General features: G+C 43.9%; 1 protein-coding gene across 1 annotated transcript in view; it reads right to left on the bottom strand.

Moving 5' to 3' along the window:
- The window catches only part of dlg4a (discs, large homolog 4a), a gene marked incomplete at both ends in the record, with an annotated part of 71,255 nt that overhangs the window by 4,378 nt on the left and 39,613 nt on the right, over window positions 1-27,264 (bottom strand). The window contains 13 exons of the mRNA XM_079738852.1: window positions 470-646; window positions 860-974; window positions 1,363-1,465; window positions 3,518-3,674; window positions 4,869-5,004; window positions 6,314-6,458; window positions 7,287-7,423; window positions 7,876-8,045; window positions 11,017-11,141; window positions 11,604-11,654; window positions 12,525-12,578; window positions 21,867-21,923; window positions 26,016-26,177. Coding sequence (XP_079594978.1) covers window positions 470-646; window positions 860-974; window positions 1,363-1,465; window positions 3,518-3,674; window positions 4,869-5,004; window positions 6,314-6,458; window positions 7,287-7,423; window positions 7,876-8,045; window positions 11,017-11,141; window positions 11,604-11,654; window positions 12,525-12,578; window positions 21,867-21,923; window positions 26,016-26,177 — 1,589 coding nt within the window. The remainder of the gene's footprint in view (window positions 1-469; window positions 647-859; window positions 975-1,362; window positions 1,466-3,517; window positions 3,675-4,868; window positions 5,005-6,313; window positions 6,459-7,286; window positions 7,424-7,875; window positions 8,046-11,016; window positions 11,142-11,603; window positions 11,655-12,524; window positions 12,579-21,866; window positions 21,924-26,015; window positions 26,178-27,264) is intronic.

Genomic DNA, 27,264 nt, shown 5'->3' with positions numbered 1-27,264 from the left:
TGGATGAGGTGTCATATCCCCACCCGTGGGGAGGGGGGGCCTAGCAGAATACTTTAAGCAATAAAGCAACTCCAATACCAGAGCCAGGTTCTCTCCTTCATACAGGCCAGACAACAGACAGCACAGCCGATAGTGGGCGTCCAAACCACCTGTGCTTTTAGCGATGAAGAACCTAGACCCACCTGTGTTTTCTAGGGACTAGGCCCCAGACCCACCTGTGTTGACCCACCTGTGTTTTCTAGGGACTAGGCCCCAGACCCACCTGTGTTTTCTAGGGACTAGGCCCCAGACCCACCTGTGTTGACCCACCTGTGTTTTCTAGGGACTAGGCCCCAGACCCACCTGTGTTGACCCACCTGCGTTTTCTAAGGACTAGGCCCCAGACCCACCTGTGTTGACCCACCTGTGTTTTCTAGGGACTAGGCCCCAGACCCACCTGTGTTTTCTAGGGACTAGGCCCCAGACCCACCTGTGTTTGCTGGGGATGAAGCCCATCTCCTCGGCCTCGTTGGGGGTGGTGACCCGGCGGGCCTGCCACCACTCCTCGTCCCCACAGTCGATGACGTGGAGCACGTCCCCGAAGTGGAAGCCCAGCGCCTGGCTGAGGAAGCCGCAGTCTGCCGTCTTGTCGTAGTCAAACAGAGCCCTGGGGGATGGAGAGCAGCAGGTAAAGGTTGGTTCACAAAATAGAGGCCTCTACTTCAAACCTTTGACACTGAGGCGATTTTGCTGACACTTTTATCCAAAGCGACTTACAACCATTAGTATCGTGGTCGTGAGTTAGTTACCTTAGGTAAAACCCTCTCTTGGAGTTGCTTCGTAGCGTGGTGGTAAATTAGTTGGTTAGTTAGTTAGTTACCTTAAGTAGAATCCCCTCTTGGTGTTGCTTCGTAGCGTGGTCGTTCCAGATCCCATACTGCTGTTCATCAGCTGCTCTCTCAGATCGTGGATCTTTGCCTCAAAGCGGCTGTACTCTGAGAACACACACACACACACGCACACGCACACACACGCACACACACAATATTATTCCACCAGGGAGGATCTGCGCTCCCTAATCATTTCCTGAGCGTGTGAGTATCACCGCTGAAAAAAGACCCGATCCAGCCCCCGGAGACGCTAGCTGTGATTAAGGTCGACACAAATAAATTGGACTTGACAACCTAATAGCTGTTATTTACACACCGAACACAGTAAAAAGAAAAAAAACTGACGGATCAGCATAACAGCGCGGGGAGAGAAAATGTGGGGAGAACTAGGCCAGGGTCCCGAGTTGATCCCCGACGGGGGGTACCCTGTGTGCGTGTGGCCCCGTGTGCGTGTGGCTTAGGGCCCAGTCCCGCTGCTGGTGTTGGTACTCACCGTCTGGCCGGTACTGAGCGATGATGGTGACGGTCTGACCAGCGTTCTTCAGCGCTGCGGCCGCCTGCTCATGAGTCGCCATCCGCAGGTCGACGCCGTTCACCTGTCAGACACCAGGGCCGTTAAAGTCTGTCATCACTGTCTATGAGGGCTGGGTAAACCGATTCATCAATGCACTGCAATTTATTTGTTCTCGATTCAATTTCGATTCAGAATCTTTTTGAAATCGATTATTTCCATAAATAAAAAAAAAGAAGCATACTCAGTCATTCTAATCTAGAAGCGCGTATGCCTAAATGTACATGCCCTTTCATTTGTCCATGCTATGATTAATACTTTAATGCTGCAAGTTTAGCTCAGGAATAATACTATACAATGGTGTAGTCCCTTTTTGCTAGTTAAAGCACAATGAAATGGTTAATTCATTCTGAAATGGTTGATTCTAAATAATATTTAGGTATTTTTGTCATCTGCACGTATCATTGAATCGATATCGAAGCAATTGGATCAATATCAAATCGAAACGAATCGATATCGAATCGAATCAAGACCTAAAGAATCAAATTGAATTGAATTGGGAGGTACCTGGCAAAACCCAGCCCTACTTTCTATCACCTACTTTCTATCACCTATAAACCTGTTAGTGCCCCTCGCTGTTACACACTGTGTTACACACTGTTACACACTATCACTATCACTCTTACTGTTCGCCTGTTTGAGTGTGATATAACACACTATTTATCATCATCACATTCGATAACTATCCATCACTTTCGATACAACTATCTATCACTATCACTATCTATCACCATTATACACCATCACTAGTTCTGTTCAGTCCTTCCGTTCACCAGTTAGACAACACCGCTGTCACACACTGTCTAGCACTATCAGTAACTATCCCCTCTGCATATCAGTATCACTACCACAGCCCATATCGTTCACCTGTGAGACGGCATCACCATGACACACTGTACTGTTTATCCCCATCATCATGACAAACTATCTCTATCTAACTCAACCGATACTACAGTACACACCGTTCACCTGTTAAGAGAACCAGAAGCAGATGCTTTGATCCAAAGCGACTTACACTCAGTACATTTGTTAGAAGAAAGTGAAACAATATATCGCTGTCGGTACAGTAAGGATAGAACAAAGTAACCCATTAAGTGCAAGGACGTACAACATACGATAAGTGCGTATATTAAGTTCCAGAATGTACAACATACAATAAGCGCATAAGAGGGGTGTGGGAGGGGAAGGGGGGAGGCTTTGCAGGATCTAGTTGAACTCTGAATGAGTCTTGAGTGTTTTGTGGAGGCTGGTGAGCGACTGTGCTCTGGTGGTCTTACACTGATGATCTGGTTGAACTCTGAATGAGTCTTGAGTGTGTTGAGGAAGCTGGTGAGCGACTGTGCTCTGGTGGTCTTACACTGATGATCTGGTTGAACTCTGAATGAGTCTTGAGTGTTTTGTGGAGGCTGGTGAGCGACTGTGCTCTGGTGGTCTTACACTGATGATCTGGTTGAACTCTGAATGAGTCTTGAGTGTTTTGTGGAAGCTGGTGAGCGACTGTGCTCTGGTGGTCTTACACTGATGATCTGGTTGAACTCTGAATGAGTCTTGAGTGTTTTGTGGAGGCTGGTGAGCGACTGTGCTCTGGTGGTCTTACACTGATGATCTGGTTGAACTCTGAATGAGTCTTGAGTGTTTTGTGGAGGCTGGTGAGCGACTGTGCTCTGGTGGTCTTACACTGATGATCTGGTTGAACTCTGAATGAGTCTTGAGTGTTTTGTGGAGGCTGGTGAGCGACTGTGCTCTGGTGGTCTTACACTGATGATCTGGTTGAACTCTGAATGAGTCTTGAGTGTTTTGTGGAGGCTGGTGAGCGACTGTGCTCTGGTGGTCTTACACTGATGATCTGGTTGAACTCTGAATGAGTCTTGAGTGTTTTGTGGAGGCTGGTGAGCGACTGTGCTCTGGTGGTCTTACACTGATGATCTGGTTGAACTCTGAATGAGTCTTGAGTGTTTTGTGGAGGCTGGTGAGCGACTGTGCTCTGGTGGTCTTACACTGATGATCTGGTTGAACTCTGAATGAGTCTTGAGTGTTTTGTGGAGGCTGGTGAGCGACTGTGCTCTGGTGGTCTTACACTGATGATCTGGTCTCCCTTGTGCAGCTCTCCGCTCAGGTCGGCCGGGCCTCCGGCCAGGATGAAGGAGATGAAGATGCCCTCCCCGTCCTCTCCTCCCACGATGTTGAAGCCCAGCCCCGTGGACCCCCTGTGGATCAGCACTCTCCTCGGGTCCCTGGGGGGGGGGGGGGGGGGGGGGGGGGACGACGACAGACCGAGCTCAGAACAGTGCTGAACAATGTTCATGGAGTCACAAGGAGATATCTTATCCCTGCTGTTTATTCGTTTAGTTTGGTAAATAAAGGAACCGGGACATTGAGAAAAATATTATACCAGTAGAACTGCAATAAAAGGAGAGATTGATACAACCTACTTAAACAGACCATAATACTCAGAGGAGTGTTAAATGATATGCATGGAGTCACAAGGCGTTCCCTTATCTCGCTCCTTCTTCTGCACCTCAAGATGGGACCATGACGGTGTTTAGGGACAACATTGTGATTGATTATTTGCACTAGAACTATAATGCATAAGAAACAGATATAAACAAAACCTATGAAACTATTGAAACAAACCATAATACTCAGAGGAAAAGAATGCTAAATAATATTCATAGCAGCCCAAGAGGTACTTTTTTAATCTCACTCCCGTCTGTTTTCTTAACGTTGATTAAAGTAAATGATCATAATTGTGATCAATATTAACTGCCTATCAATGTTCAATGCATCAATACCTACAGATAGACTGTGGAACATAAGGGAGTGGAAAGGGGAAGAAGTGATCCTGTGAAGTCAGCCATTAATCAGATGTTTAGGAGAACCATCCGAAGGCCTGGAGTCACATGACCACTGAGGTGTGAGGTGAATGTTTGTGGCCATATAAGGGATTCCTGGTTCCATCAACTAGCCACACTAATGAGAAAATCCACGGGGTATTAAATAATTACTGATTATTACATCAAACCCCTACACTGTGGATTCAGCCCCAAAAACATAAATTTCTTAGGCATTTTTAACTGAAGTATATAATAGTTTTTCAAGCTTCAATTAAAATGTATAGAAATTGCTCTCTGCAAATGGTAAACAGAGCGTAACTTTCTCCTCTCTGTGGTCACCTGCAGCACTTTGAAGATTAATACCAAACATTCACACACCTATGGCAACGTCAACCTCAACCAACATCAACCATTCCGAAGCAAACGCCCATAACCTGCACGTCCCGCGAGGAACGTGGAGAGTTGTGAGTTACGATTCTTTATTGTATGTTTCTTGCTCCCATGGACTTTGGGAGTTAGCAGTAGAGAGGAGAATCTAAGGTAACAAACCAGCCACCTTTCCGAATCCAATCGTGTTGCTGTTCTCTTAATTACCTGGGCAGGTCTTCGTCGCCCATCATGCCATGCAGCACAGGTGAGAACCGGCTGGGTGAGGTGGGAGTGAGGGCTTGTGGGTAATCCGAGCCAAGGTAGTTGGGGTGGCTGAGGTCCGTGTCCATATGAGAATATGCTGCAAATAATAAACAAGCAAAAATTATTTCAGCATCATGTCAGAAACTAGGTACAGCATAAATATATATATATAATTTACATAAATTTACAGTTTTCAATTTGAATCTATTTTTTATTCCAGTCAATGTCTGGTACTTCCCGTCAGGAATCAATAAATAAAGCTAATAATTAACAAAGGTTGTAAGCCATTATAACCAAAAGGGTAACGCTGCAGCCCATCATTTGTGCTAGCAGGGTTTTCAAATCGATTTGCTACAGACACTCATTAATGAACCTTCTAGCTTCTCTTACAGGGTTCTGTGTAGGCTCTCAGTCTCAGCACCACTAAAACAGATGTCTTCACCGCATACTTTCAAAAAATCTTGGCAGCATGAACACATTCCTGTGAAACACCTGGTTTCACTATTCAACAAGAAGCACATGGCACTTGTCCCCCAAGTCTTAGATGTGAGATCGACAAATCTGTTTTTACCATTTCGCTTTTCCTGTCCTCCTCAAAAAAACCTGACTCATCACTTTTAGGGTATATCTGTGAAACACCTGGAGGAGAGCTTTGACGTGAAACACGCCGGTATTCAAAGATATAAATGCAGCCCAGGTTGTGCTTTTGAAGGAAGAGACTAAACAGACACTGCTGGAAGCCATTACAACAGTCCTGGGATCCTAACCACACTAAATACTGTAACCTAGCCGCTTAATACCTCAACATACTTTAACCAAATCACCTCTAACCTAATAATAAGAATGTAGCCATCCCTAACCTCAATATACAGAAAACATAAACACAGCCCTAACCTTAAACGTTCCACTACATACCTCAGCGTAATCATCTCTTACCCTAACTTTAACCCTGTCAAACGTACACCTAAATGTAACCATCAGTATTGATATGGTTAAACAGAAACTCTCTAGCAAGAACAATTTTAAAAGGAGTTGGTAAAAGGTCACAAAAGATAATTGCTTCACCACTGAGCAACAATAACTTTCCAAAGTCATGGGAGCCACGTGTCGTTATAATGTGTCAATCACTGAAGCTCAGGGAGCTGTGCTCATGTGCATTCGCAGCGGTACAACAACTTTCCTCCCGGCTGTTACACCATCAACCTTGAAACTCTAGTGCTATACCTAACTGGAAGGGCAGGGAGGGAGAGGGGGGGAGAGAGAGGGGGGGAGAGAGAGAGAGAGAGAGAGAGAGAGAGAGACTCAGTGCTGGTGAGGCCTGAAGGGTAGAGGGACATAGGTAAATGAGAGAGAGGCCATTGTGATTGTTCTTTTGTTTCATATTTAGACTACGGGGGTATACTTACTGCTGGTGAGGTCTGGGGGGTTGTAGGAGTTGGTCAGGTACAGGTTGTTGGGCTTGGCCACGCGCAGGTACACCACCTCAGCCGTGTTCTTCAGCGCGCCCACCGCGTCCTCGTGCATCACGTCCTCCAAACACACGGTGTTCACCTGTACCATTTGGTACCGTTAGCATTAGCATTTTGCGTGCTGTTAAACTGCACCAGTAAATTAAGCATTAGCATGTAGCACGCTGCTAGTTAACATCAGCATGCTGTTGACTATCCTTTCCCCCCCACATTAAGCACACTGTATCCAAACAGTTTAAAAAAGTTACGGATTTAGAATTGCTTTATTTATAGATTGAACATATTCTCCGATCTGATGCAAACTACTAGGACATAATTTGGTAAAAACGATTATTTATTTATTTTCAGATAATCGCAGGCTAACTGGAGTTCCAGTTTTGTCCATCGGGTGGCAGCAAGGTACAAGGGAAATAATGGGCTTCAAGCCCCCATCCTACACATACGTGAATGTCAGCTCCAGCCATGAAAATTACGGCTGTACGTTTATTTCTCTCCAGATAATTAATACGCCATTGTGTGTCACAGCAGGCTTGTCATTGTTTCTGGATGTTTTAGTTGTTGATATAACCTAACCTTGTGTGGGAGCCAAATCTTTAAACAGTTTACTATTTTTTTTCTTATCGGGTAGTGTGCAATACCATTTATGTTGAGTTCTACTTGTCAAATGTATCTCTTTGATTCTTCTGCTGTGATTTTTTAAAATGCTACATTTCTAAACTAATGTTGTAGTTGTTTGTTTTTTTCCCTTGTTAAGCACTAAGTATTTCAGCCTTGCTGGAAAAGCCTGATGTAAATAAAGTTTGATTGACTGAATAGAGTCGGTGACCATGAAGAGAACAGAGAGGCCCACAGTGTGGGGGGTGGATTTTTGCTGGATTTCTTCATACGTAACATAAAGAAGGGGTCTCACCGCCAGTATCTTGTCCCCGATCTGCAGTCGGCCATCTTTGTGGGCTGCCCCACCCTCGATGATCTTGGTGACATAGATGCTGTTGTCTCCTGGTATATGCTGGTTCCCCACCCCTCCAGCAATGCTGAAACCCAACCCTGGAGGAGAGCGAGAGAGAGAGAGAGAGAGAGAGAGAGAAAGAGAGAGAGAGAGGGAGAGAGAGAGAGCGAGAGAGAGATAGAGAGAGAGAGAAAGAGAGAGAGAGCGAGAGAGAGAGAGAGAGAAAGAGAGAGCGAGCGAGAGAGAGCGAGAGAGAGAGCGAGCGAGAGAGAGAGCGAGAGAGAGCGAGGGAGAGAGAGAGAGAGATAGAAAGAAAGAGAGAGAGAGAGAGAGAGAGAGGGACAGAGGGAGAGAGATAGAGAAAGAGAGAGAGAGAGAGCGAGAGAGAGTGAGAGAGAGAGCCACACACACACACACAGAGGAGAAAAGAGTGTTGGGAAAGGCAACTTTTATTTGCAATTATAGAACATAATGACAGATGTGTCAACAGTTGGTGTCTGCCATTGTATTACACACACACAAACACACACACACAGGCACACACACACACCTTTGGGTCCCTTGATGAGTTTAATTTCGGTGACTTTCTCGGCCGCGGGCTTCCTCCTTAGGACGTAGAGGCGGACGATGGCCCCGGCCTCCTTCAGCGCCTCCACCGCCTGGCTGTGGGTCACCTCCCTCACGTCCACGTCGTTCACAAACAGGATGCAGTCGTTGACGCTGAGGACGGGGAACAACAGAAGGGGATGAGTTCAGCTGAGGTTAACGTCCCTTGCTGCGCCGGCTGAATGTAAAAACAGTTGTTCCTCTCTGAGTTTTATCGTCTGTACGAGTGATTTCAATAACGGAACCTAAACAGCGCTCCTGTTTCGGTTCATGCCTTCTCACATGCCCTTAAATACTTTAACTAAAGCTCTGTTATATTGCAAGACAATCACAAAATAATCATAATCATCATCACCTCATTAGAGTGGACAGACGGGGCCTTAAAGTTAAGGTGATCATAAAGTCTAACGCTGTATCATCGACACTCAGGGGGTAAGATGTACTCCAAGGCTAATTTTATCCCAAGTGTGAGGTTGCTTTTGCTGAACCAATCTAAAGATAGAATCTTACATCTCTCGCCCCCTGATACTGGGATCCAGGGATGTATCTGAGGTGTGAGTCATGTGATGTCTTAAAAGACGTCAGCTTACAGGGACCAGGGAGCGGTGAAGCATTTTCTCTTGAAAGATCATTCCTCTTTCGATCTAGTAGAGTACCTAGATTTAGCATTTACTATTTCAATTTAGGGATTATCTAAATTGATTTACAGTGAATAAAGAGACAGGTCATTAAGGATCAGGTAGGGAGTGTATACAGAGACAGATTAAGGAGCAGGTAGGGGTAGACAGTGAATACAGAGACAGGCCATTAAGGAGCAGGTAGGGGTAGACAGTGAATACAGAGACAGATTAAAGAGCAGGTAGGGATAGACAGTGAATACAGAGAGGGTAAAGAGCAGGTAGGGGTAGACAGTGAATACAGAGAGGGTAAAGAGCAGGTAGGGGTAGACAGTGAATACAGAGAGGGTAAAGAGCAGGTAGGGGTGAGGCAGTGAATAAAGAGAGGTAATTTAGGAGCAGGTTGGGGGTTAGACAGTCCAGAGACAGGCATTTCAGAAGCAGGTAGGGGTCAGACAGTTAATACAGGGTATTAACTTTAGGGTTAAGACATATTGCTCAAGGATTTCTAGAGATTTGCTGCAGACATTGGGGATCGAGCCCAGTACCTTTCGGATTGGGGCAACTTTTTTTTTTTTTCCCATCATTTAAAAAATCTTGCCATCTTGGATTGACTGGGCGATATTGATTGTTCTTATACTAGAATTGTCATTACATATGTGGGGCATATTGGATGCAACAGCGCTATGCACAGCGCTACACAATTCTTCCCTAACTTGGAATGTCCATCTCTTTTGTTTTGTTGTGTTTTTGTTTGTTTCATGTTGCTCAAACCCTTGTGACTATTACTTATTTAATATTTTATATCAATGTAAACCAGAGTCCAATCTGTCGCCTTAAAGGATGACTTATCAAGGCTTAACTCCAACATTAAAGGTAAGACTTTAACTGAAATGCTTAAACATGACCTGAGAGCTAAAAGAGTGAACTTATCACAGAATATTAAACCATATATTTGGTATACATGTATGTCTCTCTTAGAGGGAACCCAGAAGAGCCAATCACACTCCATTATTGGCCAGTAGAGTGACCAGGTGTACACAGCATAATCAATCCTTTTGTCACACATATTGATTGGCATTAGTATTCAAAGGCAATCCACTGCAGGAAGCACACTTTTCTAATATCAGGCTTTTACACAATGGCTGTAAAGAAAGCACACAAGGCTGTCATCACAGGGCTGTTTGATGTCGATCAAACTGTGCACACACGTGGGTCAAGTGCAGATTAACCTGTCCCCTTCTGTGCTGCCTGCAACGCCCCACCCTGAGAATTGTGAGTCACCACAAAGTCATAAGCTATGCAAATCTAGGCGAAGACTGTGAAATGACGCGGCAAGGTAATTCTCAAAGGTTTCCTCTACACGATGTGAAGCGACGTGGACATTTTTAGACCAGCTCTCAGCATTGGTAACGTTTTCCCACATTGTCCGACGAAAACATACTCTTTGTATGTTTTCAGATTCCCCAGATTCACACATCAACATTGCATTAAAGTTTGCGTTTTTAAAGTTTGCATTTTTAAACCTTGCGTGGCTCACTAGCCTATTTTCTCTGAGCATCTGAGTATGAAAGATACGACACATGTCAGAACTATTTATAAATACAGTGGCTACCTCACCACATCTTCAAACATACAGCCATACTATCCCTGATGTTTCCCAGGGCATGTTTATAGTGTGCTCTACATTCAGGAGGAGGAAGTCAGGCTTTTTTGCAATGGCATTCAGAGGAAAGAAGTGACAGTCCCATGTGTAGAAAACCAAGGGAACTGCACATGGAAGCAGAACCGCTGCTGACACCAGCCAAATAATTCATGAATTTTTTTTGATGCACAGCATATAATATGGATTATGAACATGGCCGTGGGTTCATACGTACTTTATCTACTCCATATTTTGCATTTTTTATTATTATTTAGCAGATAGTTGTATTCAGACCTAGAATGCACTTGTACACGTATGTGTTTAAGGTGCAGATTGTGGTTAGGAATTATGCATAAAAGATGTATACGGGTAGACTGTGGAGATTTGGGTTTGAACCGAGAACATTTCAGCTTGTAGACAAACACCCTGACCACAAAACCTGTTTTGACGTCAGGAGCATCACAGGTTATGAAGATCACTCATTCATGTGATATGTTCTCTAAACATGTGACATGTGCAAGCATACTATCTCAATGGAAAAGCAAATTATTACATTGCTATACTGTTCTGCCCTGTGCTATATAATGAAGAATTCAAAATAAAGAATATAGAATGTGAAAGTATGGAATGTAAGAATTAGAATAGAGAATTTATTAATATAGAATCTAAAAGTGTAAAATGAAAAAGTGCTTCTTAAGTTTCACTAATTACCTCAAGACACGAATAATCTAGAGCCTAGACAGAGGCAGAGGTTAGGGTTGGGTTCTGGTTAAGCTCAGGGTTTAGGTATCTCAGCCTGAGAGCAATGCATTGTGGGTCTCACCTCAAACGGCCGTCCTGGGCTGCCGCGCCCCCAGGGATGATTTTGGTGATGAAGATGCTGGGGTCGTCGCCCACGTGGGGGTTGTCAGTTCCCCCGGCGATGCTGAAGCCCAGACCTGAGTTCCCCTGGGGTGAGACGCACACGACACCAACAGTGAGCTAGGCGGGTAGCAGTGAAGTAGGTCAAAGTAAGTCACCAAAAACATACTGATTACTATTGAGCTGTTCAGGAGGATTTTATCCAATGAAATGAACAGTGAATATGTTATTAAGGAGCAGGTTAGGGCATGTTGATCATGGGTTTGATCTCTGATATCCACAGCCTACCAGAAGGCAGATTGTGGACACTAGTGATCGGACACAGAACACCCTAGCCAGTATTACCCTGCCCTTAGCCATCATTCTTGATAACATTAGCCCCCTGAACTATCTTAAGCAGCGTCAGTGATTTATGCTAGGCTATATGCGTATAGGAAATGTAACTCCACAATCAATGGCATCAGAATTGTGTGGCGGAAAAAGATGAACATGTGCAAATAAATAGAGAGGCTAAGGTTCAGGTGTCAAAGCTCACGGTGAAGAACTCACTCGCTCCAATGTGATCTCCTCATATTCGATTTCTCCTTCGGTTCCATTTACCTGTGCAGAGGATGATTATACACATACTGGTCAATTGATTAAGGTGAAAACACTAATTACAAATGAGTTTCTGTTGAACAGTGTTTGGTCATATTGACATTTTATTATGTCAAGTCATAACCTTCAGTCATAACCTTCAGCTGTGTCAAGTCATAACCTTCAGCTGAAGTCATAACCTTCAGCCATTCACTGTAAAAAATGTAGTGGACATGTTTTTTCAGCCGTTTCTTTCTGTGTGTTGCAAATCAAACTGCTATAAAATATATATTGAACTCTGCTTTTGTCATTTTTACCTGTGTGTGTTGCTAATCAAACAGCATGTTTTCGCCGAGGGAGTTTCGACACAGAAAATAACAACACTGTCTGTTACCCATACGCCATGGAGGAAATATGTATTCAGAGCTAGTCCTCTACTTGGCTTGTACCTGATAATGAACACCACTTCTACAGCCCAGTTCGCCTTCTGGCTAAACAAGTAAGCGACACACAAGGTACATGGCGGAAATTAAGCCAATCCCAGAAGAGGGATAGAATTATGAAACATGTTATGGTCTCTGACCTAGAAAACAGTTACCAGCATTGTGGTGTCAGAGTCAAACAGAGGGAAGTTAGGAACCCTGTTTATAGGTTTGTTCAAATTTAAGATGGAATTTTATAAAAACAAATGCTTTTTGTGATCTATTCAGAGCATACTGTATGTATAACACATTTTAATTCACCACCTAGGTAGTATGATGATCTGACTGTTACTGGCATGGAAGTGACAAAATGACTCCTAACTCCATCCCATAAACATTACATAACTGTATCATCATCTATAGGTATTTTCTCAAGGTACTTTCAATGAGGAGGATTCAACAGAACTCTTACGTATGGCGAGCCGTCGAGTGTGTCCGTGTTCACAACCATTGGGGGAGAATTTCCCTGTGGGAAGAAAGAAAAACTGTAAGAATTCTTGTCAGGCAATTTGAGCAGCTAGCTAGCTGGATCTCCCTGTTCAACAATGCAACAATGACATCTGCTGAATGACACTGAGACATGAATGCCTGTTATCTCAGTCTCTCCGTCAGTAAATTAGCAGAGAGCTGAGATAGTTAGCCGGCACCGGTAGATTAGGGGACCACACAATGTTCACAAGAGGACACAAAGCAATGAATGAAAAGGTCATCAACTTTGAAACACCTTTATTCAAATAATGTCCCGGGAACCAGCCATTGTGATTTACCTGTAATGACCCAATACAGATGAATAAAGTTGAGGTTACTAGTGTCCATATAAATATGTGGCTCATGGGGTCAGTGCTGAAGTGAAATCTGAGAGTTATAGACAGTGACAGCACTCAAGATTCTTGTTAACAAGGAAGAAGGTGATGCAGCGAATGGCGGGTCAATGGAATTACAGACTCATTGACAAAGTGGTGTGTTTTGACATGCAGTCTCTCTTCCATGCTCTCCTCTCTCCTAACTCGTGCTCTATCTTATACACACACACATTAACAAAGGAGGACGAATTGGTTTGAGATGAGATGGGTTAGCAATCCATAATATCCCAGAACCAGGTCCATATTCTCAGTCTTTAACGGTGTCCAATGGCAGGTGCTAGGATTGAGTATAACGTCAAAGTGGACCTCATCTGCAGACCGATAGAAGGGGTCAAGCAGACAGAAATTTTAACCCTTAATCAGTGATCAAAGAACCTCATTCTCTCTCTATCGCTCTCTCTCTCTGTCTCTATCTCTCCCTCTCTTTATATATATATATATATATATATATATATATATATATCCATCTGTCTTTCCCGACCTGTCTTTCCAGCCATATGTTCTCTATCTAGCTCTCTTGCTCTCTCTCTCTCTGTCTCTTTCTTTCTATATATATATACACGTCTCCCTTCATCTCTCTAGCTAGCTCTTGGTTTCTCTCTCTTTTCCCATCTCTGTCTGTCTGGTTTGGAAGTCTCCATGTTTACCAAACCGCCATTTCTCAATAACCATAATGCTTGAATACCAGAGTCACAAAGTGTTTGTGTGAGCTTTAGGAAAGGAACACAGTAAAACATTGCATACATGTTATGTTCCCTTCATGTGTACATCCTCTGTAGACATATAGGGGATATACTATACAAATATATATTATAAACCATGGATACAGAGTATGACATACCGGTATGTATAAATATATATAAATATATATATATATATATATATGTACTCCCAATCCCCTACTTCCCATGTATAGGAGGTAAGGGTTGGTAATACAATTATGGATCCTTTTTGATTGATCTGTTATTACTACCTAACATGTTAGTTGGATTATGTGTGGTAAAAACATACAGATGAATGCATTGAATTGATATGAAAACACCCTGAACAGTGTCCCTGGGTGCCCTGAAGAAAATACACCCAGGAGGAGTCTTCCAATAAAAAACCAACACCAGTAACTTGTGGTTAATCCTATCCGGTGTTACTTTGCAATGTCAGAACGTATCCCAGTGGTTATCTGAATGTGGAGGCGCGTGGGTTGGGCAGAGGGGGCCACTCTGCGGCTAAGCTACATGAGCTACATGAAAAGGCTTTCTCCTGCCATCCTGAACACAGAACGTGCTCCTGTCAGTGTCAGAGAGGAAGAGAGGATGAAAGAGAGGGAGAGAGAGCGAGAGGAGACGAAGGGGTTTAAAGGGGAGAGAGACTTTTAAAGGGACAGTGAGATATGGATAGACGGACAGAGATGAAGTCGAAACGACGAAGAAAGAGGGAAGGAAGAGGAGGGAGACAAAGCAGGGGATGAAAGAGAGGTCATTGAAGTGACAGAGTAAGTCATAGACAGGCCGACGGACAGACAGACAGACAGGCCGACGGACAGACAGACAGACAGGCAGACAAATAGAAAGAAAGGCAAAAAGAAGCGAAGCCTGAAGCCTGAAAGACATAAAGAAGAGAGTAAGAAATAAAGAAAGAGGGCCACTGTAAATAAATAAATAAATAAATAAATAAATAAATAAAGATAAATGAGCCAAAACAACATTCTCCAGACGGTCTTGACCTTAGGGTAGTGCAGCCCTAATTAAATGTGTTTGCTCATGGATGTTGATGTCTCGTGGTCTGAAGTTTCGGCGTCTTCTCGTTCCATTGGGTTTGGTCTTGAATATGAATTGCACATATGAATCTATACACAAATCTGATCATATGTGCATTCAGTCTCCCTGTTTGTTATTAGTTGAGCCGTATTGGTTTTGTGTCATTTGTGCTTGAACATATATCCGGTATGTGTGTAGGGATATTCAGCCAACAACAACACAGATGTATGAGTTCACAAGAAGGTTTCAAAGCAGAAATGTCAACGCGCCTCCTATAGCATTTTATCTTTTTTCGGTATTTAATTTAAAATCATGAACACAGCAGTAATAGTTGAAACACGCGCTAGTATTTTATTAGTGGTATTAGAACAATAGAACCATATTCCACAGGGCTCCTACCATCAGGCGTGTATGCTGACTCCGGGCTTTACGCACGTTGTGGATAAAACGAGAGCCCATCTTTTTGGCGTACCAGACGGACATCAACATGACTGGTCAAAATTGATAGTTGATATCTCCGGCGCAGGATTTGGCAACGGCCGTCGTTTACATCCCAACCACACAGCAGTTGGTATACTCGAAAAAAATCCAAGTACTGAAGTTCCGTAGCGAATTTAGCTAGGAGTCACGACATCATGGCTTACTAAAACAGGTTATATGCATCCTAAAAACTGGCTCCATATAACAGAACACTCAAAATATAATAACGTCTGGATCGTTATCTTTTACTCAATCTGTAAACAATGTTTTAGATAAGGTCAACTCAAACATTTGACGCAATACAGCAAGTAATCTTCATAATAGAAAGTGTTAGATTGTAATAAGACAGCATTGCAGTATACTTCTAGTGGGACAAATACAATATCAGAAAGTATTCCTGTCACCCGGTATAACACTATACTGCTAGTGAAAAGTATTTCATTATACTCGCAGTTTAAAGTATTGAACTATGATCTTAGCAGTAATACACTATACTGCTAGTGGAAGCTACTCCAGTATACTCCTCATAGTATAAAGTGTTGAACTATGATCTGAGCAGTAATACACTATACTGCTAGTGGAATTTACTCAAGTATACTCCTCACAGTATAATGTACTATACTATGATCTGAGCAGTAATACACTAGTGGAAGCTACTCCAGTATACTCCTCACAGCATAAAGTGTTGAACTATGATCTGAGCAGTAATACACTATACTGCTAGTGGAATTTACTCAAGTATACTCCTCACAGTATAATGTATTATACTATGATCTGAGCAGTAATACACTAGTGGAAGCTACTCCAGTATACTCCTCACAGTTTAAAGTATAGTATTATGATCTGAGCATCAGATATACTGCTAGTGGAAGGTACTCCAGTATACTTGCGCAGTTTAAAGTACTATGCTGGTTGCAGTTTTGAGGGGATCCCAGTGTTCTCCGGCTGGGCTGGAGATTCCAACGGAGGAACGACCTCGTTCCAAAACAACGCGCCCAAAATAAACCGTTGCCTCCTCCTCCTCTTCATCAGAGATCCATCTCACGAAAGAAATAAAAAAATTCCCCACAAACGACCAAAGAGCAGACGCAATAGTGAAACGCACAGAGGTCCTGCGTGTTCTACCCTGGATGGCTGCGTAACACTCCCGCTATCTCCCCTGCTCTTCCTCATACTCCTCTTCCTCTTCACCTCTCTACATCTCTCTCTCTCTCCCTCTAGTTCTCTCTCTCTCTCTCTCTCTAGTTCTCTCTCTCTCACTCGACCTCCAGTTCTCTCTCTCTATTAGTCTAGTTATCTCTCTCCCTCTCTCTCTACCTCCCTGTCCATCGAGTTCTCTCTCTCCCTCACTCTACCTCTAGTTCTCTCTCTCTGTCTACCTCCGGTTCTCTCTCTCTCTCTATTAGTCTAGTTATCTCTCTCCCTCTCTCTCTCTCTCCCTCACTCTACCTCCAGTTCTCTCTCTCCCTCTAGTTCTGTCTCTCCCTGTCTGTCTACCTCACTCTACCTCCAGTTCTCTCTCTCTCTTTCTCTGTAATTCTAGTTCTAGGTCTATTACTTTCTCTGGCTCTCTTTGTACCTCAACTTCTCACTCTCTGTGTATCTATATATAAATAGATTACTGTCTATACCATGCCTCTCCCTGTCTTAATTTCTATCTTTCAATTTATAAATATTGTTATCTTATTCTCCCTGTCTTTATTTCTATACATATATATGTATATATTCCTCTTTCTCTCTCTATATTTCTCTCTCTTTCCCTCTCTCCACATCTCTATGTTCTGTCTCCCTCTCTCTCTCTCCCTCCCTCTCAGCATGACTCTCTCCCTCCCTCCCTGTGTTCCACCAGAGTGCACTACACATCCACTCTCTCGCTCTCACTCTCTCTCCAGTCCTCGAGGGAGAGAGCAGGAGGAGGAAAGTTGGACGGCAATTACTCGGCTGTCTCAGCGTGTGTGTGTCACGCTGGAGAGCCTGATGTGGCAGCACGAGGACTCCTACACTTCAGCCCGGCCTAGGACAGTAGCTCACACACACACACACACACACACACACACACACACACAGACACTCACGCATGTATATAGACTCTCCCAAACACACCCACACTTGCATAGACTCACATGCACAAATATTTGCACACAAACACACACACAGACGTGCATTAGCACACAAATGCTAATCCCGCCTTGTCACTCTTCCATCATTCAGAATCAAGCATAGCCAAAATCTCTGTTACTATAACGATGGAAGGGTGACAGCAGTCTCTGCCATTATGTTTAAACAATGAGATCGTTATATTTTGTATTGTTTGTTTTTTTTTCATAGTTTTTACTTTTGCTTCATTCCTCTTCGTGTTGGTTAGCGGGTTGGATAGCCAAGGAAGCAACAGCTAAAATATGGAGAACGAAGCTCAATATTTCTTGCAATTTCAGCAGTTCAAGTTCAGTACTTTTATTGCCATATCAACAGAAATTGATAGGAACTTGTTCTGGTGCTGTTCAATTAAAACAACACACACACACGCACAACCACACACACACACACACACACTCACACGTACACATACATTGTATCATATAGAATGGGCACAGAAGCAAACACATGCATACAAAACCACAGCACACAGGAGCCCTGCTCTAAGTAAATTTCCACAATGTTAAATAAATAATTAACACTGGAAATGTGAAGAAATAAATAGTACTACTAGTATAGTATGATAATATAATCGAATGAATTAATAAATAGTCGAATAATATAGTATAATAGTATAATCTCATTCAAAATATTTACCGATATAAATATATAATGGAGGTGATCACAGCCTCAGAAAAGGTGTGGCCTATGATGTGAGGAGCTGTACTCCCGGTATCGATATCATACTCAACAGATATCCCACTTGTGACCTCACAAGTGGGCATGTCCACTGAGATACATGATGGACAGATCAATCCCAGTCTTTGATTAGTCACAGAGTCCACCCATCAAGGGATTACAGTCGGACGGACGCCCCCACATTGTGATGTCACAAAGGGTTTGGATTCTGAATTGGACCAGGAGTCACGATGACCCGCACAGTGCACACAAATCACAGCACTAAACGCAAGGCAGGACGGTGCGGTGGAGGGGAGGGTGTTTGACTCTGAGCCGAAAGGCTTGGATCGATGGAAGTCAGCATCCTGATGGATGCTTATTTCCCCGGTGACAAAAAAATCATGTCAATGAGTGTCCTCACTGTTTCCTGAATACAAGCGGAGGAAAAACTAATATTACCTGATTCAGTGTCCCTAGAAAAGTGCACTGTATCGCAAAATGACCAAGTGGCCCAAGCTCTGGGCTCATCCCTCCTGTTTGTAGCGCATGCAGCGCATCAGCACCATGGACATAGTAATCCAGAGATAATTACCTGGTTTGGGTTGGGGGTGGGTCTAGGATAGATTTATGAAACTAATTGTACGATGTGATACATCACCGGGCATTAATAACCTCTTGCACCAAAGCAATATTCCAGTTTTGCTATAATGGCGCCTCAAATTGCAAAGGAGAACAGTTGAGAAATGCTGCTGAGAAATCCAATACTCTTGCACACAACTTTTTAGACGGAACATGCACTGCCCTTCACAGCCTTGCATCCCATTATACAAAGAAGACATGTGGTTCGCAGCCACTCACCAACACACCGTGAGCAGAGCTATGAAAAGCACTGGTGAAGGTAGAGCCGTCAACTAACTTATTTTCCATATCTAAACAACGTTTCTCTTGCTCTACCTGTCCAATACATTCTCTCACCAATTGCAGTACCCTCTCTCCTCGATGGATGAGGGGCCGATGCATTTCTTTCTTTACTTTGCCTACTGCCTCTCTCTCTCTCTCTCTCTCTTTCTCTCTCTCTCTCTCTCTCTCTCTGTCTCTCTCCCTCTCTCTCTCTCTCTCTCTCTCTCTCTCTCTCTCTCTCTCTCTCCCCCCCCCCCCCCTCCCTCTATGTCTCTCTCCCAGCGGACCTGCTCTGCAGCTGTAGCAGTAATTACAGAGGAGCTGCGGGGACGGGTTTATACATTTATTAAAGGAAGAAGAAGAAAGGAGGAGGAGGAGGACGACGACGCTGTGAATAAAGATGGAGACTAGATACGCGGGAGGAGTCGAGGGAGTCCCTGCAGTCGGGAAATGGGGGGAAAGCAGTACAAAAAGCTGTTATAGAGTCTCTATCTATTAGCACAAAAATACTGTGGGATTGGTAACCCATTCCTTTCAGCGTGGAGAAGGTGGAGCATGAGAGAGATGTTTAGAGAGGGAGAGAGGAGGAGGCGGGGGGGAGCATGAAAGGGAGGACGAGGAGGAACAAGGAGGAGAAAGGAGGAGGAAGGAGAAGGAAGGGGGAGGAGGAGGAATGTGTCAGGGAAAAGAGGAGAGAGGAGAAGGAAGACAGGAGGACCAAGTAAGGGAGGAAGGAGTAGAAGAGGTAGGAGGAAGGAGTGAAAGGCGGAGGAGGAGAGGAAGGCGGAGGAGGAGGCCAAGAGGAGTGGTGGGAGGAGCAGAGTAAGTTTGTCCGCCATGGTTATTTTTAGCAGGGAGGTGAGGATGAGCAGAGGGCAGAGTGGACCTTGTTTGTGTAACAAAGCAGGGTGCAACCACCTATAGCGCGATGGACCGCTTCCACACCTCACGCCAAGACCTTATTATACACCGTGTATCACACGTCTGGGTGAAAGTCCAATCTGGGATAACACCACAGGGTACATTTGAGATGGCTATTCAACATCACACCTGGCGGTGAACCAGGGAGTAAAGCGTGGTTTAAATAACATCAGTTAACCTTATTACACATGAAGTTCAAATCAGCACATGGAGAGATTAAAGTGCAGATCCTTTAAAAAACGCTCCCCCATTTCCGTCTCTGAAACCTCTCAGAGTCCTCGGCACGGTGTAAAACATTTACCACATTTCTGATGGAGTTTAGGAATTCACTTTTTGATCAAACAGTTTGTGGCCTAGTTGAAAGTCACATCTGTTTAATAATAGTGTTTATCCCCAAATCTGTGCACTGAATAATTTATGTAGCCCTCCAAAACCAAACAAAAAACCTAATCGGTTACCCCTTCCCAAATTGCGAGGACAAGACAGCCATAGATTTAGAGATAAAAAGAGTAGAAGCCAGATAAAATGCATATATTATGTATTGGGTGTCTTCTTTGGGGTTAGATTAAGAATTTTGGCTTCGTACTTCTGCTCAGACCGTTCGTTCCTGGTTCTGATGTTCCCTTTTTATTGTTGAAAACATGGACCACTAAGATATGTTCTTTATGTAGTATAAAAAAAAAATAATAATATTGTGGATTGTCACCCGAGGCTTCTGTTGTATATAATGAAGATCAAACTTGGGCCAGAATTATTTGAGCATGTGGCATCTACTTTGCAGTCTTGGATCACTGCATTAACTGATTTTCATAAGAGCATTTGAAGGTTATGGATGTCATTCTCAACAGTTCAACACTGACACCTACAGGCCACCGTCCTCAACCGCACAAAACACCATTCCTCTTTCCAAATGATTATCTGCAAAACAAGTACGAAAAGAATACCGCCCCACAGGAAGTGATCCACATCGATACGAAAAGCAAAAGAACATTCTCACTTTCAGTAACATGATCCATTTCCCAGTCAAACTGGATAAAAGCGCGCCGGCCTGGTGAGAAGGAACCAGGGAGGGAATGCGTATCGATCCACAGGAGGATTTATCTGCCCATAGTGAGTGTACTTAGGGACAACACCACCAGAGAGTTATCAATATCTTTGGTAGGAGCTCTGTTCTAGTCAGCTCAGGCTACACTAGCAGAGTTACCAATCACCAGGGTAGGAGTGCTATGCTATATAGCTGAGACTGCACAAACACATTTATCCATATTATCCTGTAGGAGTGTTATGCTAGCCAGCTCAGGCTAAGCTACCACAAACACGGAAAAATACAATGTACAGTGCAAATTGCCATCTTATTAAACAACATTCTGTCACAAACTGGCAAAAGCACAAACTAAACAAGCGCGGGCACACACAGACACACACACACACACACAGACACACACACACACACACACACACACACACACACACACACACACTACAACTACATTATGTTACAGATTAATTCTGGGATATCACATTGCACATCATAAGGCAGTTTGTTCAGATGTTAAGATTAATGAATGCTAATGGTGCGTAGCAGCACATGAAACACTGTGAATCAAAGTAAAAGGGGGATGACACATTCAATTCTGAAATCAAAACTTTCTGGTAATATTCAAGACAATCACAAAAAACAACTAAATCAGCGTTGCCTAGTTTAACAGATAACCACAGCTAACTAACACTAACTCCAAAGCTCTATCCCCGAGACCTCCTTCTCTCTCCCTCACCCTCTCTCCCTTCTGCTTCCTCTCTCTCCCTTCCCCATCCGATCTCGCCTTACAATGCTTAAAATATCTGTTCTTTTTCAAAACGGTGGGTATGGCGTGGACCACGGGTCACTTCCTGTGGGTTTCATCCTCCTTTTGATGGGTGATAATGCGTGATGGTGTTCATGGTGGGTGACGACTCCGAATGGCGTGACCGGCGGCGACCATGCGAGTGGCGGCGCTGGAGGCGCTACACCACGTCTCTTACCAGCGTGGAAACGGCGGAGGTGTACATCGGCGTGTGTCCCGAGGACATCAACACAGGCTGGGGAGACAACATGGAGGCAGAAGAAGAAGAAGAAGGAGAAAAGAAGGGTCATTTGGCACCGCAATCAAGATGGCCACTCGGTGGTGATGAGGAACAGACGCCATTTTAAATGATTCCTTGTTCGTTCGGTGGAGTTGGAGCGATGTCAGTTCTGTGAGATATCCTGTTATTGTAGGACGTCTCAATTGCAGGCTTGGTAGACCCGGTAAGCCGCGACCACTGTAGAGTTTTCTTGTTCAAATTTATAGAACGTTTTTTGAAAACCAAAGGCGGCTTAAACAGACAGCTTTAATACCCACATCATCGTTGTGATCCTCATCGATCTTTAAGCTGACATATCTACAGACTGCATGTATTGGGTTGAATTTCCTTTACGGTCATTTGATCCGTGATGTCAACACGGGGATGTGCTGGTCATGTGTGAGGAGGGTGTTATGGTCTGATTTTAGGGTTTCCTCTCTATGTACACACATACGCACACAAACACGCTGGTTCCATTTAAGATATACACAAGGTTATTTTAACTAATATGTAAAAAGAGCTCCTTTTCACTTTAGCTTACATCAACAGCGCCTTTACTAGGATGACTACTGCAATGTTTACAAAAGGTCATTGTAGCAAATGCAATTACTCTATTATGTATCATCATTATTAATTAAATCTGATGAACTGCCATGAACTGCTGCAATCAAACAAAAACATGTGCCTTAATCTTTATATTTTAATTGTATACTCTTTTGTCTGTTTTAGTGTCAATGAGGTAAGGCCAAAAGCAAATTTCCACCACAGGCTGGCCTATAAAGCCATATTCTATTTTATAATAGTATTTCAGTGAAATCTACTACGACTTGAATCGCGTTGTACACTGTGTCACGTTGGTCACATGGTACGCATAACAGTGACGTCACTGTGCAGCAAGCGGTGTAGCACAAAGGGAAGAGAAACATGAGACAATGATGTCACACAACGGATGCTCAATCCCGGAGTGCACTCAGGAGATCAAGTGAAGACAGGGCCAACGTCAATGACCTCACCACGACCTCGTGGTGACCAGACACTGACATCGTAATGACCATGACGTCACAAAGACTTCATTATAGCACCATATTCATTCAATCCTAATAAAACAATATTAACCTCATTATAACACCATGAACAATGACCTCGTAATGAAATCATGATACAATTTTGATGACCTCATAATGGTGACACAGGGTAAGGTGTCTCCATTGAAGTACGCAGGGTAAAGTGAATGCACACTTTCAGAACCACTGACATTTTCTTACAATGGCAAATTTTAAGAAATAGGTTTTGTTTCAAAAGTTTTCTAGATGGACACTATAGAGCAAAACACTGAAACAATGATTTATGCTTTAGCCTGTAGTCTGCATCGAAAATATCACACAGCACCATTTTTCTTTTACACACTTTCTTTGTATGACAAAATAAAAAAAAAAACATATTTAATAATTGATTTATCTTCAAAAAAACAAGAAGAATGAGAGTTCAGAGGAGAGTATTAAAGTATATAAATGGAGGAGGCTAAGCAAAGACACTAGTTGCTTCATATTAGTTATTATTCTGCAAGGGCCGCCATCTTGAAGGCTGTAGTTACAGTAAACGTCCATTAAGGCGGTCCGGTTGAAGAGAGACCATGATCAGGTTACTACTGGCGACACCTGTTCCTACGTGTACAGCCATTAGCCGCTGTCTGGTTCCGGTCCTCATCTCCTCCTTTAGCACTGGCTCATTCTCTCTCTCGCTTTTGCATTCTCACTCTATCTACAGTGTATATATCGCTCCCTTTGTATCTCTCTATCGCTCTTCTTCGCTGCTATGATGTATAATAGTGAAATATAAATACAGCTTAAAGGAGAAATATTATGGTGTTTTCCCAACAAGTAAACATAGTATATGAGTTCCAGAAAACATGTTTTTGAAGCTGTTTGCTGGAAATAGCTTTTAGGAAAAAAAAAAAAAAACGCTATTCCCCTCTGTTTCAGTCCCTTCAGAATGCGCTGTTTCTGGTTTCTGTAGCTTTATGCAAATGAGCTGCTGCCCATTGACCAATGAGCTGTCACTGACTCTGACAGCTCACAGCATGGAGGAGAAGTGATTGTTGCCGTTTGCGGACTCCTGGAGCTCTATATCTATATAATATTAAATATTATAATAATAATAATAATATTATATGATATATAGGTATTTATATAATATTATATCTAATATCACGGCCAAAAGCTATGAGCGCCTTGGATGATATTATGAATCATAAAGACTGCGTCTGCCGTCTCTGGTACTTCCACAACAAGTAAAGACGCGTTACAGTGGGGGCCTTGACTCTCTGAAGTCCATGAACCGCGACATGGAGGAGAAAGGGATTGTGCTCCCGGAGCTGAGCTGCCGGACTGCTGCCGAGCTCCCCCCGCCAGACCTGCCGGACAGCTCTCGGAGTACACCGCCGGAGCTGCCGGACAGCTCTCGGAGTACACCGCCGGAGCTGCCGGACAGCTCTCGGAGTACACCGCCGGAGCTGCCGGACAGCTCTCGGAGTACACCGCCGGAGCTGCCGGACAGCTCTCGGAGTACACCGCCGGAGCTGCCGGACTGCTGCCGAAGCTTCCGCTGGTCCACAAAATCTTAGCAATGCTCTGATTGGAGGGGAGTGGGGAAGTGGGAGGTAATATTCAACTGTGCCCCCTTTCTACGTAGGAGGGGGTGCCGAAACTGAATCCCTTGTTTGGTAACTGTAGGCGGGGTGCTTTCAGAAATGCATACCTCACTCAAAAAATCATGTACAGACTTTTGTCAAAGTTTGTATGCGTGTGGGAGCACCAGAGACCCCAAACAACACCCCAACCCCCAGGAAAAGGGTTGTTTTCATAATATGTCCCCTATAATATAAAATGTAACATGCAAAAAACTGTTTTGATAGTGAGCAATATCCTGTTAGATTGCAATTATGTTTATGTTCATCATTTGTGGTTGATGTTCATTAACCACAAATATATAAATGAAGTAGCGATGGCAGACCATCAACTTTGGCCTGATCGTCTTAAAGCTGAGACGTATAGATGTTTATGTTGCTACCGGCTGATCTGATCCCTCGAGGGAACACATGCAGCATTTGAAGAAGGGCGTCGGGTGTTTGTGTATCTGCACATCGCCAGGTCGTTGGGTTACCTGCAAGAGCATGATGCGAGTGTGTTTGTGTGTGTGTGTGTGTCCATAAGACTCTATCCACACATGTCCTGCATAGACCAGAGAGATGTGTTGGCTTGACAGTACTATTGAGGGCTGACTCTTGATAGTCCAGTCCGACCATTTGAGTCCTCAGAAGTATAGTCAAATGAGTATGTGGGTCTCTAGCGGGTCTGTCCAGTCCTGCCGTCACTGGAGATGTGTGTGTGTATGTTTCTGTGTGTGTGTGTGTGTGTGTGTTTGTGTGTAGATCTATTGGCATACTTTCTTCAAGAGTGACGAGAGTTTTATTTTATTTCATCTATGTTTATGTTTATATCCTTTATGTGTTTGTGTAGGTCCTATCTTAACAGGAGAGATGTTTATCTGTGTGTGTGTGTGTGTGTGTGTGTGTGTGTGTGTGTGTGTGTGTGTGTGTGTTTGTTTGTCCTACCTTACAGGAGAGATGTTTATTTGTTTGTGTGTGTGTGTGTGGGCCTTACTCTAACAGGAGAGATGTGTGTGTGTGTTTCGGTGTGTCTGTGTGTGTGTGTCCTACCTTAACAGGAGAGATGTGTGTGTGTGTGTGTGTGTGTGTGTGTGTGTGTTTGTTTGTCCTACCTTACAGGAGAGATGTTTATTTGTTTGTGTGTGTGTGTGTGGGCCTTACTCTAACAGGAGAGATGTTTGTGTGTGTTTCGGTGTGTCTGTGTGTGTGTGTCCTACCTTAACAGGAGAGATGTGTGTGTGTGTGTGTGTGTGTGTGTGTGTGTGTGTATGTGTGTGTGTGTTTGTTTGTCCTACCTTACAGGAGAGATGTTTATTTGTTTGTGTGTGTGTGTGTGGGCCTTACTCTAACAGGAGCGATGTTTGTGTGTGTTTCGGTGTGTCTGTGTGTGTGTGTCCTACCTTAACAGGAGAGATGTGTGTGTGCGGTGTGTATCCGTGCAGGGCCTCCATGGCGGCCAGGTTCTTGTCGCTCATGTGCAGCATCTCAGCGCTCTTCCCTGGGGCCAGGTGGGATGGACTGTGCTCCAGGGGGGGCGTCTCCTCATCCTGGTACCTGTACTTCTGTTAGGGACACACACACCAGAGGGGCTTCAGGTGGGGGTAGAGAACACCACTCATCCTGGTACCTGTACTTCTGTTAGGGACACACACACCAGAGGGGCTTCAGGTGGGGGTAGAGAACACCACTCATCCTGGTACCTGTACTTCTGTTAGGGACACACACACCAGAGGGGCTTCAGGTGGGGGTAGAGAACACCACTCATCCTGGTACCTGTACTTCTGTTAGGGACACACACACCAGAGGGGCTTCAGGTGGGGGTAGAGAACACCACTCATCCTGGTACCTGTACTTCTGTTAGGGACACACACACCAGAGGGGCTTCAGGTGGGGGTAGAGAACACCACTCAACCTGGTACCTGTACTTCTGTTAGGGACACACACACCAGAGGGGCTTCAGGTGGGGGTAGAGAACACCACTCAACCTCGTACCTGTACTTCTTTAACACACACACACACACCATCACACACACACACACAAACACACAAATCACACATACACAAACACACACACACATTAGGGGTCGGCCGATTTTAGGTCTTGCAAATTATCGGATTTCGATATTCAGCATTCTTACGATTATCGGAATCTATAATTTTGATCAAATTGCGGTATAATTTATTTATGAAAAATACACTACTTTTGCTTGGACACAGCCTCCTCCCTCTGTCCACAGCCACAACTCTGTGGCCTGGAGCAAAATCTCAGCAAAATTTCTGATTGGTTACATGTCAAGATTAGTAACCTGTCTCCGCTGAATGCTACTGTGCCGCTTAACTATCTCCAAACGTCTTCAGGACCTCCGAGACAAACTTTTGACGTATCTTCATGAAACATGATATACTCCTGTATTGTAATCATCAAACAGACAGGAGGCACCAGAAGCCTTGTTGTATCTTTTTTAACTAACTCTTCAAGGGGTCGCTCTACACAGTACCTATATTTTTCAACAAATCCATAAACCCTGACACACATTCATAACACTACACCATCGACAGGCACATAGGAAGGCACTTGCCGAATGGAGCTCTGGTGAGCGTGCCAAGCTTTGTTTCAAAGGTCAGGCAGCAGGTATTGACGAAATGGCA

This window comes from Pollachius pollachius (genome assembly GCF_949987615.1).
Source record: "Pollachius pollachius genome assembly, chromosome: 6".
NCBI classification, from domain to species: domain Eukaryota; kingdom Metazoa; phylum Chordata; class Actinopteri; order Gadiformes; family Gadidae; genus Pollachius; species Pollachius pollachius.
Note: the sequence above shows the minus strand (reverse complement) of the source record. Positions and strands in the feature narration are given on the sequence as shown.